The 18,934-nt window shown below is 41.5% G+C and overlaps 1 protein-coding gene across 1 annotated transcript in view; it reads right to left on the bottom strand.

Annotated features, from left to right (window-relative positions):
* Nucleotides 1-18,934, bottom strand: part of plxna4 (plexin A4) — a 322,421-nt gene that overhangs the window by 51,264 nt on the left and 252,223 nt on the right. Inside the window, exons 13-21 of the mRNA XM_078165425.1 lie at nt 14,161-14,312; nt 12,660-12,783; nt 9,432-9,568; nt 8,699-8,866; nt 8,229-8,322; nt 5,143-5,382; nt 4,054-4,200; nt 2,955-3,189; nt 2,351-2,493 (exon numbers count right to left, since the gene is read on the bottom strand). Of these exons, the coding sequence (XP_078021551.1) occupies nt 2,351-2,493; nt 2,955-3,189; nt 4,054-4,200; nt 5,143-5,382; nt 8,229-8,322; nt 8,699-8,866; nt 9,432-9,568; nt 12,660-12,783; nt 14,161-14,312 (1,440 nt within the window). The remainder of the gene's footprint in view (nt 1-2,350; nt 2,494-2,954; nt 3,190-4,053; nt 4,201-5,142; nt 5,383-8,228; nt 8,323-8,698; nt 8,867-9,431; nt 9,569-12,659; nt 12,784-14,160; nt 14,313-18,934) is intronic.

The raw sequence follows: 18,934 nt of genomic DNA, 5'->3' as shown, positions 1-18,934 counted from the left end.
GTGTTGGCGTGTGCAAGTTTTACGCCTTCTTTTCTACAGTATCTTTCCAAATAAACTGTGAATGTTTGTAGGTTACAGACACTACAAATATGTTGTACAGTACCGTAACACAAACATGTTGAACATGTCTCTTAGAATTATGAAAAGACAGTGTATTAAGACAGCAAAATATTGACCTGCATACTCTCCAATCTCCATAGGGTCACTGGAATATTTGTGTTTGGAGGGCTGACAGGTGGAGCAGTAAAATGGCGACGACTGCGGAAACTGAATTGTTTCCATAAAGATCAAGAGGGAAGTGGGAAATATAATGACAGGAAAAAAATCCTACAATAGCAGCAAGCAAAATGAGATTCAGATGTAAGGGAAATTGTTGTGGGGAAAATAAATAAAAACAGTCATGTCAAGAAGAAGGCTTTACTGAGCTGACACATGCCAGACTATATTTCAACATCTCTGTCATGTAATTCTTATTTTTACTGAGCACCTCAAATCTTTTTAAATATTTCAGTGCTGAGTAAATCCAATTGTTTTGCTAAACCAACACAGACTTTCTATCACCTGTGCTATTTCTGTCTACAGCCGCACAGTCAAAACTTGACTTTAAATTGTCCGACACATCAATAACAATTAAGCAGCCATCTACCGCTTGAGACAAGCCGGTTGCTTTTTTCATTAGGCTCCTATTCCACATTATACTCCTCGTACAGTTCGACATTTATACCAATTAAAACGTAATTAATATTGCTTATTACTGGGAAATTCTCATCAGGGATAGAGTGGCCAACCCTGAGGGCAGTGAAATAGGGGTCCATCATTCTCTTAATGGAACAAGACGACCTGCTCAATTATAGCTGTCCATCACTGTCACTACTGGGGATAAATGACTTGATTTTTTTCTTTTGCTTTTCTCCCACTGATTGACTTTTAATTTGTTTTTGAGGTGGAGAGAGAAAACGGAGCAGCGTCTCGTATCGTTTGAGTTATTAATGAGAACGCGCTCCTGATTTGAGGGCTGCCTTGTTTGTTTTTGAAAAAGTGTTGTTGTCGGCCGTCAAAAGGCTTTTGTTTACCAGACAGCAACACAAACAACATCGGTGTCAATTTCACCTACTGTGACCCACCACATTGTTAATTTGCTTGTTCATTTTGCTCTCTTTTCAAATAGGGCTAATTGCATAGAGATTGTTATTTGATAGAGGCTGAGGAACAGGTATACACGGCTGTGTTATTTGCACTATTCAAACTAGTGGGAAATTGGAATCAACTTCTTTTGCCCTGCTGTCTTCAAGGCCTCATGAATTTCTAAGAACTGCTGATCAACTCAACTGATGGTGTATCTTTTCAATTAAAATATTCTCCCTCAAGCACATCAGTGGAGAACTTTTTTGGTTTAAGGTATTTTTCCTGTTTCACCAATAAAAATCTCCACAATCTGACACATGCAGTATCAAATTATTTTTGTTAATAAGTACTAAGTCAAGTAATGTTCAGCCAGTTCCTTCATTTAAACAGATACTGACTTGAAGTATTACTTCATTCCCCAATTGCCCATTTGAATTCGTGAAGAAGTCTTTGTTTTCCTCACATGCTTTCAGTGAACGAAAAAGGAGAAAATTCTTGATGAATTGAAGAATTGAAGGTCTGCATTTAACAGCAGCAAAATTATATCAAAACATCTGTTTACAAACTCACACAAAACTTGTGTAGTGTAATCCGAGTCTGCTTTATTTACCCAGTCGGATACTCAATACTTCACAAACAGACTGCTCTTTCCAACAGGCAACTGAGTTAAAAGTGAAACTTTTTTTCCATGCACTCTTCAAAACCAGACTCCATTGAGAAAAACAGTAATTGAAGTTCACTGAACAAGGGAGTTGCCAGTCTACTGCCATCTCAATCAGATGATTTGTTAATGTTATTGGGTGACTTTGCTGAATCCAAACTATTCCTTTAAAACACCAAAGTCACACAATAACACAAACAACTACAGATTAAGGCAGCGGTAGACCAGCAGCTCCTGTGTTCAACGAGGTAAAATTACTACTTTTATCAATGGAGTCTGGCTTTGAAGAGAGCGTATGTAAGTTTCACTTTTAGTTCAGTTCCCCATCGGAAAGAGCTGTCTGTTTGGGAAGTACTGAGCATACGACTGGATAAATGAGACTTAGATTATACTGCACATGTTGTGTAAGAGCTTGTAAATAGATGTTTTGACCCCATGACTTCAATTCATAAATCATTTTCTTCACAAAGACTCTTTAGAGACTTTTTTCACAGGCGGTCAGTTAGGGGGTGAAATATTCCTTTAAAAGGGGAACACGCCATCTGAAGTTCAGTGAAACCATACCTCCAGGTCTCGGAGTACTGGATGTTCCTCTATGCCTGGGAAGAGGACCCTCATGGTGTAGGTCCTGTAGTCCAGGAAGGGAATTCCTGCTCCATCCAGATCACTGGTCAGCTCATGGATGTCTGTCTGGAGCTCTGCAAAAGCTGATGGATAAACCAGATACACAAACCACTTATTTTTTAAAGCACATTAGCTTATGATGGTATTTTCATGAAACCTGTGATCTCAGGTAGTTTACAATTAATCAGCTTGACTGACAAACTTTAAACGATAGCTGAAGTGGCAACACTGGATGCTGTGGATACTTAACACCATAAACACTGCTCTTATTTTTAACTCTCACATCAACAAGGTCACTCTGCAAATGCCACTTTTATTTTTGTCATACATGAGTTTCACACAACATATGGATTCCATTATCAACTTTTAGTACTCTTAACAGAGTTTTAAATAGAAAAGACGTTTCATTAAGATTGTGAGATTTCACATTTTGTTCTGAAGGAGTGGGCTTGTTTAAACAGAGTAAATGAATAATTCAAGAAGTTTATAAGGTAGCAAAAAAGAAGCGCTCCTCCATATAAGCTACAACACATCAGCATCTTACCCTCTTTGCACTCCAGAGCCACACGTGACTCAAGGTTGTCCATCTGCATCTGTAGCCTCTTCAGTGTCAGGTCACTCTCACGAGACTTGCGCTTGTAGGCAATGAGAACCACCACAATGAAGAGGATGAGCAGAGCACCCGCTGCGGCAATGCCAATGATTGCCGTGCTGCTGAGCGGGCTGTCAGACGTGATGTGGACCACACCTGGGGAAAACTCGATACCGCCAACACGCGCCTTGTGATGGTGAAAGATACAGAGGCAGAATATAATTAATGTGTGCATGCGCTGTGCATTAATGCGTATGCATTTACTTCCTTGAAAGGTTTTCACAGGGACGGGCCGTAAAACATGAGACAAGTGGTTCAATATACCACAGCTATAATCAGAGGAGAGCTTCACTTAAATATCACTTCAGCAGTAACAATTGGAAAAGGTTCACTAATTTGACCCTTAGAAAAGTGGAAATAAGTAGCAATCAACCAAGGACGTATAGTGTTTTTCAAGGCAAAACATATCACAAATATTTATGAACCGTAATGTAATATTGCCTGTGTGAATCCCTTTTAGGTCTAAAAAGCATTTCTCTGTGTTCAAAATCTAGATCAAAGCCCAGACAGACAGACATATTGATTTACTTTTTAAATGTGTACACACTTCTGTTTATTTGTGCATCCACTAACTGTGTTACAATAATGTGTCCATCTCTTTCTATGACGCTGGCTTCAGGTGGTAACATCAGGAAGCGCTTTGTTCAAAGTGGTCCCTCTTAAAACCACAAATGGAATCTTTATTGAGTTTGCCGGGGCCCTAATCCTTCTTATTGAAGGCTTATTTGTTTGTCTTTTGTCTGCTTGTGGGCAGTAACAGGAACCACACAGCCGATTGGATTAGAGCCGTAGTCTGTCTCGAAGTGGACAAGGAGACTGATAGAAAGCCAACACGAGGAATGTCCGTCTGTCTGTCAAACTGTCGATCGATTTGTAGGTCTGTCTGCCTTCTCCACCATAGCTGGCCTGTCTGTCTTGTGTATCTCCTTGTGTGTGTGTGTGTGTGTGTGTGTGTGTGTGTGTCTTTCTCAGCATGTGCTGTATCACTCACCAGGACCTTGTGTCGACCTGTCAGGTTGGGTGACTCACAGAGCAGCTGGGTCTCTGACACTGTTAACATGCAGGGCTTCTCGCCAATAAAAACTGTGTAGTTCAGCTTTCCGTTTCCACTATTGGTTGGTGGAAGGAAGTTCCGCCCCTGCAGGAAAGAATTCATGCATAATTAAAGTTGCTGTTAAAGAAAGGGGTACGATAGTTACAACTAGGGAGAAAACGTTACCAGTTTCATGTTAAACCGTGGTGACATTCCTGATTGGTAGTATAACTGTTAAAACCATGGTTGATTATCTCACTTTGAAAAACTCAAAGCAAATACTGTCCAAGTTAGCAAGAGTCTCTCAGGTGCAGTATGCAATCTTGGTTTGTTTTGCTATTCCTTTGTATACAGAGTTAGTGTGCAGCAGGCAAACCCAGTGATGCGACTGGTCCCTTGTCCTCATCCACAGTCACAATGACACTCGAGCAAGCATGTCAAAGACAAGCTATCTTTAATATTAATGCCCATTAGATATGATTTATACTTGTTTACATAAGGTATTGGCTGTATTATTAATTTAATATTAATGCAAACAGAAAGTTCTGCTAATTTTATTTGTAGTTTTCAACCATCCACTGTATTAAATAATGGACTTAGCTACCATTAAGTCACCCACTGGTTTGTAGACTCCTGTTTTAAAGCCTTGGGTTTGGCATTTTAGCCATTGCCATCTTAGTTTTTTGAAACCTATGGGGGTTGACTCACTTTTGGAGTTAGCCTCAAGTGGCCCTTAGAGGAAATGCAGTTTTCCGCACCTCTACGTTGGCATCATTTTTTATTCCTGGAGGTTGCCGCTTGATTTCAATATAAAACTTGGCGGAATGATTTTAGTGTGTGAATGAGCACATTTTAACAAGGCTTGGATAATGCTAATAACCTTGAGAATTTCAGTCACTGTAATCCTGATATGAAATTTTGATACCCTTGAGTTACAAATGAATTCTACGGATATTGGTCTCACTGCAAAATGACGAAAAAAACATGTTATGGGTAAATGAAAGACAGTAACTTGCAAGTCAGTGTAGGTAATACCTATCATCCTACCTTCAGTATTATGGGTGATCCAGGTTTTAGCTCCAGCACCCCGGACACACTGAGTGGTTCAAACTCAGGATTGGGGTAGTAGATAAAGTTGGTGTTGTTGAGCGCCATCAGCGCCTGCACATCGTCCAGTTTAAAGCCAAACTCATCAGGTCTTTCAGGCACCTCTTGCTGCCTGGCCAGACTGATGGGCAGCTCTGGGGCCTGGCAGAGCATGGACGTAGGGCTGAGCACCTGGCACAACTGGAAGGAGACAGAGAGAGATAGGACGAGTTATATTTATGTATGAGCATATATTATGTCAATGAAATGGAGAGTTTAGTGGAAGCAGAGAAATCTTGTACTGTTATTCCTTTGGTCTAGGGCAACCCAAAAACATTAGTATACAATAACAACTCTCTGTCAAATCAAAAAACTGATGTTGAACTGAAATGTATGATGTCATAGGGTGTAAAGTCTATAACTGCTCAATTAACAATGAATGGTGAAAGATGTTCTAGATAACACTGAGAGTGCCTCTGGGAGTGTTCTGAGTATTTGGGTACATTTTGTGTTTGTGAACTGAGATCACTGCAACAGAATAAATCTAATTTGGAAATTAAAAAGAAAACAAACATTCTGTGGGTCAGCAAAGTCAGTCCATTCATTGTCTATGGAGCAGCTCCAGTCTTCATACCCTATGACATCACAACTTTCACACTTACTCCTCTGGTTTCTGGCTTTAAGAGAGTTGTGACCATCCACCCCGCCTTGGATATAACTTATCTTGTGCTGATCAAATTTACATGCATGCACCACAAGATTGTTCACGTCCCTTGCACAGCGGCACAGACAGTAATCAACTGCTGTTATTGTCACAGCTGCTTCAACCTTTTCTCATTCCCAGGGTGTGAAATACTGACTTTTTGTTACGCCCCCTCGTTAGTGGATTCTCAGACAGTCTTACTGACTTTATTTTTAAGATGGCCAGAGATATATTTAGCCACTTATTCAAACTATCAGGGAAATAGTTGTAATTCATACCCAAGCATTCTGCTCAGAGTAATAGCAGCGTTATTTAATAGTCAATGTTTCATTATGAACATACAACTGAATTTCCTGTTGAAGAAAAGTTACACAATGTTTGCATATGCTGTAAATTATAGTTTTTAGAAAGACAGAAAATTGCAGTTGGTGCATCTCTACTTGCTATGTGCATTTTGGGAGGTGTTGCGTTGCTTTCCATCTCACTGAAGATACTGGGAGTGATTACTAATCAGTCCACATTATTCACATAACTTTTCATGGCTGGATCTCAATATACCTCACTTATGCCCCCTGGTTAATAAAGCTCTGGCAATCTGGCACATGAACATTCACCAACTTCACTTTCATGGCAAGGCATTTCATCAGCAGTTAGTATGAATCTTTTATGTCACAGGTTTACAATTCACCGAGGCCTCTGGAGACTCAATTCAAACTGGAAGCGGCTCCATTTCAAAAAGTGCAAAGACGAACTTGTTGGAGTGTATTCCTCAAAGAGAGCCACCAAATGAGGTGCAGTTAGAGAGCGTGTGCAGTCTCACCGCAATCCGGCTTTGATGTGTGAAGATTCAGGAGTGATAACTAGGTCTTACCCTTCCTTCATTACGCTCCAGATAAGGCACCCCCACCCTCTCATCACTTCTTTATTCCCTGTCCAGTTATTCTTCTCTCTGATCTTTTCTTCTCTCTTTGACACATTCTTATTGTGTCACTCATCTTTCTCTATACCACTTTTACTGCTCAATTATACTGTCTCTTCCATCTTTTTTTTTTTTTGGTGTCTTGTCTCGATCTTGTTTGGTGGTTCTTCATCTTTGCCCTGGTCTTTCATTTGACATATGATCTGATTTAAATCTTCCCTCTTTAGTTCGTCTTTATTCACATCTCTAAGCCAGTTTTGAACACAAGAACAGATTGTCCGATCTGTCACTGTCATGCCACACGCCCTTCAATATTCCTCTAACATCTCCATTCCTCTCCGTCTGTCAGGGCGTTGACAAATCAACCACCAGCACAGGTCTTAATTCAGAGACATCTCATCTCATTCGCAGACATTTCCACGGTAACCTCTGCCATGCAGCCACTCAAACGCACTGCCTGTCACTCTAATTGGCTCCTTGAACATCAAACTTGACTAATCCTGAAAGGTCTTCAGCACATCTCTGACATGTATACTGCACTATTGCAGGAAGGTGACTGCAAAGAGAAAATACTTGTCTGAACACGAATGTTGCTTGAATGTTTATTTCCCTTACATCTAGTGCAAACCTGAGCTGTGTTGCACTAAAAATGTGAGAGTGAGTAAATTAATGTCGGCACGTTTAATCTATGTTGGTTCAAAGTGCAAGCTGCCAGCACAGTAGCTTGAGACACAATGCCCAGTGCCGGCATATGTGAGCACAGATGTTAAACGTGGTGCAAGCTCATGCTCAAATGGACCATGAAGATAGCATTACCGCCTTTTGTCAGTCCCTCTTCTTTCAATCAGATCACAGAGACCCTTGTATGGCTTTATCTATCCTCCCCTGGGAAAAAAGGGTGAATAGAGGGTAGAAGAATTTGATAAGGGCCAATCTCTGTGGTTTCTAGTTCGGTGACAAAACTTCCCCATTGTTGCAAAGGTGTGAAGAGGAATTACATCATTTTCTATTAATTCAGTTGCAACCTGTTGATTGTCACTATGCCCTCTCGGTGTGCTCGGAGTTTTTTCCTTGACCCATTTACCTAAAAGTGGCACTGAGGCATTTAGTCATGCTCTGGAAAAAAGAAAATTACTCTGACATTCACCATGGCCCTCTTCCTTTGGGATGTCTAGCTGACAAGGGAAACTGGGGATTTAGAAACACCGGTGGTGGTAAAGATATTTAATTGACTCTGTGTGTGTGTGTTTGGTGTCACGGGTAGCTGTCCAGCAGATGAAAATACTAACAGCAAAAATGTCTGCATATTAAATAGCCTAATATTGTGTGACCTATAAGATATGTTGCCAACATAACTTTAAGGACTTTTAGGATTTTAAGGCAACTTCCTAATCAATCACACTGTTTGATTTCATAGTTACTTACATTGAGGGTCTCATGGCTGTTATATTTGGCTCTGATGAGCGGGGTCTGAATGATGTCCAGGTTAGTTCCTGTCACTGTCACTGGGGTATGTCCACTGTGTGACAGAAAGAAAGAGATAATTGTCAACAAGGCTCAAAGCATAGCTCAGATTGTTTTGACAGATGGTGATATAAATTAGAGCTTTGATCAGACCCAAAATATCAGGCCCCACCCTACACGATCCTGCATAGTTTCTGTCCAGGCCCGACCTAACACAAGCCATGGCAACATTTTTTGGCCCAAGCCTGATTAAAAACCCAAATGTCCACTGTCAAATGTTTTTTTTTTTTTCAACATTAAAACATTTATGACAAGCTAAAGTCAACTTTATGACAAGGCAAGCTAAAGACAACAATATTGATGCTGCGATATTAGCTCAGGCTGTTTTTGTCAAACAAGTTATGTGACTGAAACAATCCCTTCTGCCGTACCTGTAGATGCTCCACTCAGGTTCTATCTTGGTGATGGTGGGATCTTCCACATACTCAAACCGCAGGTCTTTCTGGAGATGAGCCTTGTCTATGCTCACGGACACGGACACGTTTCCATAGCCGTGCAGGGAAGCGTGGGTTCGGCAGGTGAGCCATTGGCCACCCCTCCTACAGTGATGACAGGACGATGAAAAACTGGTTACAGTAGTTATTTATAGACAGTAGCATTACCTAGTATACATTACGTGGTGTAGACACTCGTTGTTCATCACTGTGCCAACTACTAAATCATTCAAAAACCAAGATCAATTTAATATGTGAGATGGTTGACTGGTTGCTTAAGTGGACATGGATAGATAATTTATTGACTCAACATAGGATTATGTATTGATTAGTATAAAGCAGCAATTTACAATAATACTGTCTTTTATTAATAATTTAAGAAAATGCCATTTCCAACTCATTAAAAAAATATCTATAGTACTAAGAAAAAAAATGACCATAGCTAATTAACAGATTGAAGTGTCATGATTAAAATACTATGCACCATTCCTCAATCACCACCATTTAATCTTTCCAGGACATTTGATCATTGTCTGTGTGGGGAGAAAAGATCAAACACCTGTCAGAGGGGTTTCTCACTGTAGTTTGACTAAAACAGGCTTTGACTGAGCTTTTAATTGACCCTTTAAGTGTGATTGGCAGGATCGGCTCTAGCTTGCTCCCCACTAACCTCAGATAAGTGCACGGCTGGTCCTTAAACATGATTGACACGTTGCTCCCAGCGTCGAGGTGGCTGCCGGTGATGTTGACAATGGTCCCTCCAGAGACCGGCCCTCGGCTGGGCTTCAGGTTGATAATCCTTGGGATCTGGAGAAAAGGGCAGAGGTTGTAAAAATCAAAGTGAATTAAAGTAGGAAAATAAATGCTGCATAATAACAGTGAGATTCTAGTGTTAAAAAATATTAAAAGCTCAGAAGACCATTAACTGCTTTAAACGGGGGTAAAGACGTTAATTAGTAGATCAGAGTCACGCAGTATTCAGTTTATGGGGCAAATTATAGGAATACTCAGTGAGAGGGCAATAAATAAGAGAAGTGGAAAATATGTGTGCAAAATGCTGTGTTTTCATTGTTAAATTGTTTTAATTTATGTAATTAAAAGCAGATAAACATGCTGGGAATAAATCTAAATGTTTGCCTTATGTTAATTTAGCAAGTGCTACGTATTTTATTGAACAATGTACAACGCACTGTCTTTATTCTTAGCCTCATCAGAAAAATAAACACCCTTTCTACCTCAGTAATAGGAGGAGTAATAATTCCACTCACATACACTATACTGTGATGGAAAGCTTTCACACAGCAGCAACAGATTTCATCAACTGGACGCTGGGCATAAAGTAAATCCCCCTCCAGTTCATTTGGCCTTCTCATAATCTCATCTCCAGCCTGCTGCGTGGTGTGACATCTAGACCTAACATCATATAATCCTGTACAGGGACCCCATTGAGAAATAAACCTCAGCCAGCGCCCATTAATGGATGGCAATAAAAATGATAAAACTCCATAAAACGAGTACATAATGGCAACAACCGCCAATTTATTTCACAGAGTACGCAAGTGTGTGAGAATGATGGTGATTAATTGTGTGTAGAGTGGGTTTTCAAAAGAGTTACGTGCGTGTTTTTATGTGTCCATGTCAGACGAATGTTTTTATAACCATCAGTGACCGCCAGTTTTGTCTCACTGCTGATACGGGATACATGAGAGAAATGCTGAGAGGGAGAACTGCAACATGTCGGATCACAGCCAAAACATGTACGTTGAGTATTAACACAGTAGGTGAGAATGCAGATCAACAACCAGCAAGGTGCTAACATGAAGAGGGTGACATATGCAGCATGGGGGCCGTCTTGCTAACAAAAGCAAAATACTGTACATATCCATCATCTTGTTTTTAGCATCAAATCAATCAACTCGATGTCAAAGTGCAGTAGTGGTTTCAAGATTTCACTTCAGGGACCTCCATCTGAAAGTTGTTGGTTGTTAGAAAAGATTAAGAATTCTGTAGTTGTCAACCACAACTGAGGAGATAATCGTGGAGGAAGTGAAACTATGATCAGAACAGTAGTAGCAGTGGCTTAGTCCATAGTGACTTGGGTTGGGAACCGGAGGGTCGCCAGTTCGAGTCCCCGTCCGGACCAAATATGGAGCGTGGACTGGTGGCTGGAGAGGTGCCAGTTCACCTCCTGGGCACTGCCAAGGTGCCCTTGAGCAAGGCACCGAACCCCCCAACCGCTCAGGCGCCTGACCAAAGGTCAGCCCCCTCACTCTGACATCTCTCCACTTTGTGCATGTATAGGTCCTGTTTGTGCATGTGTGTATCTTTCGGACCTGTGTGTAATTGACAATTTATAGAGAACTCCCTCAAGGTCACCTTGTAGTCCCTGAAACCCCTGATTTATTGACTTAAAACCTTAGGATTGGAGTCTCGCTTTGAAGAGAGCATAGATGAGTTTCACTCTTTAGTTTGAAATATTAACTTTAGAACTGTCATCCTTTGGGTTGGTTGATTGTTTGGTTGGTCAATATACTTGCCTGACCAAAATCTAATTGGTCAGATAATTGTTGGTGTTACTTTAATAAGGCTGTATGTCCACCAAAGTGTTTCTTTTCCAGTTGTTGTTATTTAGCACATCTTTTTGTCCTCTGTGACAGTTGGTCTTTGTGGTATGTGTCCCACTCCTTCCCCACTGTGATTAGACGGCTGGTGACAGTGACGAGCACAGCATTTTACCTAAAGCTGAACATTTTTCAACTCTGATTTTTAATCTGAAAAGGGGTAAATAATTACTGAAGACATTCAGTGCTGGATTTATCACTATGAATTTATTTTACTGAGTCTCCAAAGAGGCACAGCAGTTCAAGGCTGGATAACAAAGCTTCTCAAAGGAATAAGATCACATCAGAGACCTTGTTGGCTAACATTAGTTTCTGGACTTAAAATAGCAAGTCTCTCTTGCATGCACTGTGACAGAAATATTGACATCATCAACCACAAATTTATCTTCTATAATGTCCAGTATGTCAGATTTTTTTCATCACTTCTGTTCCTGCACACAGCTCAGGAAAAGCATTACAGTGCGCTGTTTATTTTCAGATAATATTACACTGGAGATTGCTTTGTTTTTCACTCGAGGCATTTCACCTGCTTGAACACAGAGTTTACTTGCCCTGGGCAACTGTTAATGTCGAGCTCTGTGACAGGGAAAAACAAAGAAAAAACACTAGAGCACTCGGAGAGCACAGACTTCCGCCAAGCAGCTCGGATTTCCCGCCATTTTATTATTTTATCCACTTCGCTTCAACCGATCACCACCAAAATTGTATAATCTGTTCCTTGTGCCATTATCAACCTTTCCTGAAAATTTCATCAAAATCCGTTCAGAACTTTTTGAGTTATTTTGCAGACAAACAGACCAACGCCGGCAAAAACATAACCTCCTTGGCGGAGGTAACAGACGCTTTGGTGGACTCACAAGGGTACCAAGTACAGTGCACTCAATTCACTGTGGCTGAAATCGATTGATTCTTGTTTGAGGAGATGGTAGAACTTCAACCAAGATTTTCTTTGGTTGATTACAGCCCTAATAAGGTTTTAAGGAAAATGCATGTGTACTGAGCATATAACTGGATAAATGAGACTTGGATTTTACTGCAGGAGTTGTGTGTGTCTGTAAATGGATGCTGTGATACAGTTGTGCTGTTGTTAAATGTGGTCCCGAATGAATCAATAAATCAATATGTTTGCTGTTTTCCGTGGAGGCATGTGAGAAAAACAAAAGTATTCTTCATGAATTCAAGGTAACACAGCGTGACTAAATGATTCACCAATGTTCATTTTTTGAGTGAGTATTCCCTTAATACAAAAAGATCAAATACTGAAAGAGCAGACTCACCACAAAATAGTAGTACTTGGAGGACTTTGCCATGAATTCAGGTCTGCACTCTCCAACCCCGACACAGACCTGCACGTTGCCAGTATACTGGCTCTTCTCTGCTTTACCCATCTCACACACAATCCTGGAAAAACACACAATTGTGGAACATGTAAGAGAAAAAAAAAACATGCAGAAATGCACATACAGACACACCCAAATGCAAATGCCACATGCAAAAATGCCTTTACAAGAACCTCTAGAAAACCCTGCTGCACATTTGTCTTGCCAGCAAAACGCTGAGCCGATTATGTAAAAAGAATGGACCTAAACTTGTTAAACCCTCAATAAAATAATGTATTATTTGGCAGCGACTTCACCTCCCGCACACTGCCAACTTGTGGGAGAAAGGAAAAAAGTCTCCATCCTTTTACATATGACCTCAAATACAGCTGCCTCTTCTGCTGGGTCAGCATTTGCTTAGAAAGTGCTGGCACACAACTTACTTTCTTAGCAGAAGAAGCCCTGGCTCTGTTGATAAGCCAACTTTAAACTAGTTTAAAATAATTTGACAGACAGCACCTGTAAGGAACCAAAGCTCTGGATTAAACTCAAATGTCAACTAAATCTAACCTCCCGAACTTTCTAAAATGATTACGGGAATGTGTGTGTGCTTATGTGTATGTGTGTGTGTGTGTGCTACTTTGAAATATGAAGGTTTGAGTTTTTCTCTGTTGCCCACAGCAGCATACATACAAGTGTCTTGTACTCTATGTGCACCGCTGTGACTTGAAGTTAAATCAAACTCCAATTTCTCCTGGTCTAGGGATTAGGCTAATTTAGCATTTGTTTACCAGTCATGTCGTAGTCTCTCTCTCTCTCTCTTTCTCTCTTTATCTCTCTCTCTCTCTCCCTCTCTCTCTCTCTCTCTCTCGCTGTGTTACTCACTCACCGTCTTTCATGCTGCCTCACACACACAGACACACATGCACACAAACACCCTGAGGTGAGTACTCTGACTCATGATCAGTTGGTCAGGCTGACTTGTTGTGGCTCCGTCGTGTGGGTAACACAGGTAACATAGTGTTGTATCTGTGTGTGACTCAAGTGTCTTGTTCCCTGTAGGGCATTAAGTGTTCAGCTGTGGTCAAAGTGCTTTCAAGGGGATTATGGAAAGTGAAGGGAGAGGGAGAAACACTGTGCTAAATTCAGGATTTAGCTTTGCTGCTGCTCCAAAATACAGTCTGACTTCTCCCTATGGTTTCAGTGCAGCTGTTAAAGACTATATTCATAGATATTATGTACATTTTGGTCGACAAAATGGTGAATTACTGTGCACCAAAGCTCATTACAACCTGTAATTATGAGTATATGTGCTATTAATAGGTGCTTTGAAAGCTGCTGCCTCAATGGGACTTAGTGCTCTGCAGGAATGTAAAATGAGACTAGGTGAGGATGTGCTACTTATCACATAGTGCTGCCAATGTGCTATATTCTACCATCATTATAAAATGTGACTTACTGTTCAGCAGGGATGTAGCCCTCCCGTATGGGTGTGCAGTCCACTTCGGCCACCTTCACGTTATCCTGAATCTCTCTGAACTCCAGCCCCAGGTTCTCGCCACGAATAGTCACGAGCGTGCCACCCTCCCTGGGGCCCCGCAGAGGTGTGATCTGTTGAAGTAAAAATTTGGAGATGTGATTTTGTTTGATTTACTAAACAAGCATTAGGTCACTGCACTGAGCATTTTGCTGACAACATGAGGTGTGACTGGGCAGAAGACAATTCCCTTCTCGAGATCAAGGACAAATTAGGCCTGCTGTAGTCTGGATCTGATTACTGTCAAGAAGAAACCTTAGTGTGTTTTCATTAGGCCTATTGTGTTAAGAATTTAATGTCAAATGTCTGAGAAACAGTTGTTATTTCATTTAACTCTAGCAAAAGCATAAAACTGACTTGCGTTGCTCGATTTGATGGGCTGTTAAGGCACCAGTAAACAGGCCTATCAAGACATATCCTGTTTTATTGTTCCACAACTTAGTTTTTATCATAGTGATAATGGGTACAATCATAGATAAAATTTGACAGTTATATTGTCCCACACTGTGCCACAGCAACACTAGAATAATATAGCTTTGTTTGCCTTAATAGGTTACTTCACCTAGAAACTTTTATATACTTTAATTTATTTATAGGGGCGGCTGTGGCTGTGCGACATGTGGCTCCTCCTGTCTGTCCTTGGGCAAGATACTGAACCCCAGACTGTTCCTGGTGGCTGTTCCATCGGTGTGTGAATGGTGCCACCTGCTACTTAGCCTTAGTCACCAGTGTACGACTGTGTGTGTGAATGGGTGAATGTGACATGTAGTGTAAATGCTCTGTCAGTGGTTGGAAGACTAGAAAAGTGCTATACAAATACAGTCCATCTACCATTTATATGCAGTACTGAGTGAAGTAATTCCATAACTTCTGAGGGAGGTACGTGTAACTAATGCATAATACTGGTCGTGGTGTGTTTTTCTGCAGAGATTCTGCCCTCTGCCTGTATTTTCTTATTTTCTGTGTTCAGATTTTTATGAGCGTGTCCCCGCACAGAGCTCAAGTGAGGTCAGGACTTTATAAAAAAGTAGTGACTAGGCGCCAGACTGTAAGCAGCAGGCATCCAAGAGACACAGTGCTGAAAAACCTAAATATAGCAAAGCGAAACGCCAAATGAAATTGACTGTAGGGATGGTTTTTCACCGACAAGCGTGTTTTACAAACAGTAACTGACTATCCTGCATAGTGTATCTTTAACCTCATCTGGATAAGAGGGTGACATTTTTTCAGGAAATCTGTGGGTCACAGGGTTTCTAGGGGATTCCTGCACTATTCATTACCTGACTGAATGGGACAGAAATAAAAATGAATGGGAGCCAGCAGCACAGGAATCACAATAACAGTCTTGACCGAGCAATGTGAAGTTAGTCAGCAGCTATTCATTGGTTTCCACAAAGCATAGGGACTAAACGCCAAACTACTGTCTGGACAACAAAAAGCGATAAAGACAGCTGAGGTGTAGAAGGACAAACAGGTAAAGAATAATAGCCACATATCCATATTTAATATTTCCACATTCACTGGGAGTAAGTGGTAAGTGTTTACTGTTCACACATGATGTAACTCTCAGAGAAAAAATGACTTTGCTGAAGGGTGAGGGGGACGGCTGCTGAAAAGAGACAATTAACGACAAAATAACAGCTCCGGTGACAGCTCAGGGGTCAACACTCAGGGTCAAGGGACTGTCATTGCTCAATCCTGCATTCACTGAAAACCATGATGATATATTACATAAGATTAACTTAAAACTTGGCATTGGGTGACATCTTTGCAGTAATCACAGTGTCTTTTGATTTATCAGTAACATCTCTCATTGTTGATGAGGCGGTTCCAGCACCCATCAACACTTTACTCACACAATTACTTTTGGGCCAGTGTGTGTGTGCGTGTGTGTGTGTGTGTGTGTGTGTGTATGTGTGTGTACACATCATCAGGCCGGCCCAGATGGATGGATGTTAGAGACGGACACAGAATAGTCTGTTTCTATCTGTCTCTGTCAGATAGAAGTCCTCCATGCTGCATGCTGCAGAGAGGGGCCCAGCTTTAATGATGCTGTGTCACCATCCCCCTGAAAAATTGTGATCCCAAGGATTTTCAGTGAGGTTGAGGCTCTCATTGTTTCTCTGCTCTGTTTACAGTTGGCAGCGTGACCCCCTGCGGTGCTCAGGTAGAGTGCTGAGTGTGGGTGTGTGGCTTCATCTTCTGGCTTGAAGCTCACATGCTTGTTGCGGTATGATAATCCTCATTTTACTACCACATGAGCATCGTTTTAATTTGATTATTTTTCAAAGAAGTGGACTAAAACAAATTGAACAAGCTGGGCTTGAAAGGATCTTGCCAATCGAATGACAGAGGCGAGCCCAAGCCAGGTCATACACAATACAAGTCCTGTGGCTGCCATGTGGGAGATATCGTTATAGTATGGTTCAATGTCTCTGATTAATAAGACTCCCTGCTGATATCTTAATGAAAAAAAACAGCCTTCTGGGAACAGAGCGACAATACATGCAATTAAAAAGATTGCACACAATGCATCTTGGCTCTCCATTTATTAGTAAATGTGGAGGATGGAGAGGGACAAAGAGTCAAAGAGAAATAGTGAAGGAGAAGGAAGAGGCAAAAGAATGAAAGAGAGAGAGAAGGGGGGGTTAGATGCAATGAGGCGTTGATTAGATTTGTGACTTTGACAAGATAATTGACGGTTAGGTAGAGGCAAACACTTAATCACTTCTCTCTCTCTCTCTCCCTTTCTCTTTCCATCTTTCTACGCGAGTCTCTCCCTCTCATATTGTTGATGGGAGATGTCATTATAATGAAGCGTATTAGAATGCATTAGAGCCCCGGTCGTCTTGGAAAAGTCTTCACTCCTCACCCACTGACAGTTTTTATGGGGGACGTGAGAAGGCTGCAATATGTCCCTGCTGCAGCCTCAGGGATGTAAGGAGAAATACAGGGACCATCTCCAAGAATAAATCCACCACATGGGGTGAAGACAAACAGTGGAGTAGAGAAATGATAGAGCGCACCTCACTGATCCAGACTCTTTAATAAGCACAACAAGGGACAAAATGTCACCATCTTCTCATCACCATCCTCGAGAGCTGATTTGATTTTGCCAGGATAAAAATAATCAGAGCAGGTTGGATTATCAATGAGAAGAGGGGAACGTAATTAAGTCTCCTGTTTTCAGACACCTACATCATCAGTGTCCAAAGATTCCAGACTTTTCTCTCGTGTTCATTTTTCTCTGTCTGACTATTAGGGCTGGGTATCTTTTAAAACATTTTGATACCAGTACCCTAAAAATGATACAGATATCAATGGAGTACATCATTCGCACCCATAATGTGAATAAGGTTGGCATGCTGAGCTGCCAATTCCGTCAAACACACCACAATTGACTTCACCACACCACAGACTGTATGGGTTGTAGCTGCTGCTGCGGGAGCTCACATCACATGCCTAATGTTACCAGCGTTAGCTTGTTGTGACTGTTCAACGGCTTGGCGCTGGGCTGCCCATGTTAGCTTGTGTTGACTGGGCAGATGTTGAACTGAATGTCTGCCAAGGAGAGCAGCTCCAGAGACAAGTTTGTCGGGACTGTTTAACAGCTCTGTGTCGGATAGTAGTCGCTGCTGCTGTGTTAGCTTGTGCTAATCGGGCAGACTATCAATTGACTGTTGGCCCAGGAGACTCACGAATGTGTCAAGTGTGTTAAAACCACACTTTATTTTGAAGTACAATGAGTTTCAGGCACAGAGCTTTTATTTTGAAGCACCATTTCCAGGCTGTAGAGTGAGTGGCTAACGGACACCTACTTGACAGAGACCACAAACTAGCTTGACGACATGGCCAAACTTAAGTATGACAATGAATATATCAAACTGTGGGACCTTGACCTAATGACAAAGGAGAAATCTGGACCCCGTGGATGGACCAGTTGGGAATCACTGCTCTAGAGATGGCAGCAACAGACAGTGTGCTAATCCAGCGGGAGGTTGGAACACTCCAGGTACAAACCCCCAGAGCAATAAGGATGATTGCAGGTATCATTTCCTTGGGGACAATTTGATACTACTTGGTCCTGGGTTATTAAGATCAACACCTTAGAGGTATGGAGTATCAATACCCAGCCCCACTGATAATCCTCCTTTGTTTAGAAAAAATCCAAGAACTAATGGAAAATAATTGTGCTGCAACACAGCAGATTTACATGATCTGTGGGGATCAGATTCGTGGTGCATTCGAGATTACAAGAAACAATGAGCTTCTGCAGCGCTGCTGTCAGTGAATCTCCACCAAGGTTGGCCACTTATCTGTATGCGGGTCTATTCTATGTAGGATGATGTGGAGAGCGGACAGCAGAGAAGGGATTATCCTTCCATTCCTGTATCCCTCTTCCCTCGCTCTCTGTCCAAACCCATCACTCCCCAGGACGCCAAAAGGGATTCCCCTCTCTGTCTTTTTTTATCCACGCTTTGCTTCATCCCTTCATCTCTAGTCAGTTGCCATCTGCTCCTATCTCTCGTCCTCGGGAAAAAGATGCAGAGAGGACCTTAAATCCATCATGGGGATATATGGAGGGCGTAGGGGTCTTCTTCCACCCCTTCAGCCTAACATGACTCTATTCTGGCTCAGCCAACCCATCCATCAACAACTCTCTTTCATTTAAACCCAATCCATCCTCGTCTCCCAT

The sequence above is a fragment of the Epinephelus lanceolatus genome, chromosome 23 (genome assembly GCF_041903045.1).
Source record: "Epinephelus lanceolatus isolate andai-2023 chromosome 23, ASM4190304v1, whole genome shotgun sequence".
Classification (NCBI taxonomy): Eukaryota; Metazoa; Chordata; class Actinopteri; order Perciformes; family Serranidae; genus Epinephelus; species Epinephelus lanceolatus.
The sequence above is the reverse complement of the archived record's forward strand: the minus strand, read 5'-3'. Positions and strand labels throughout refer to the sequence as shown.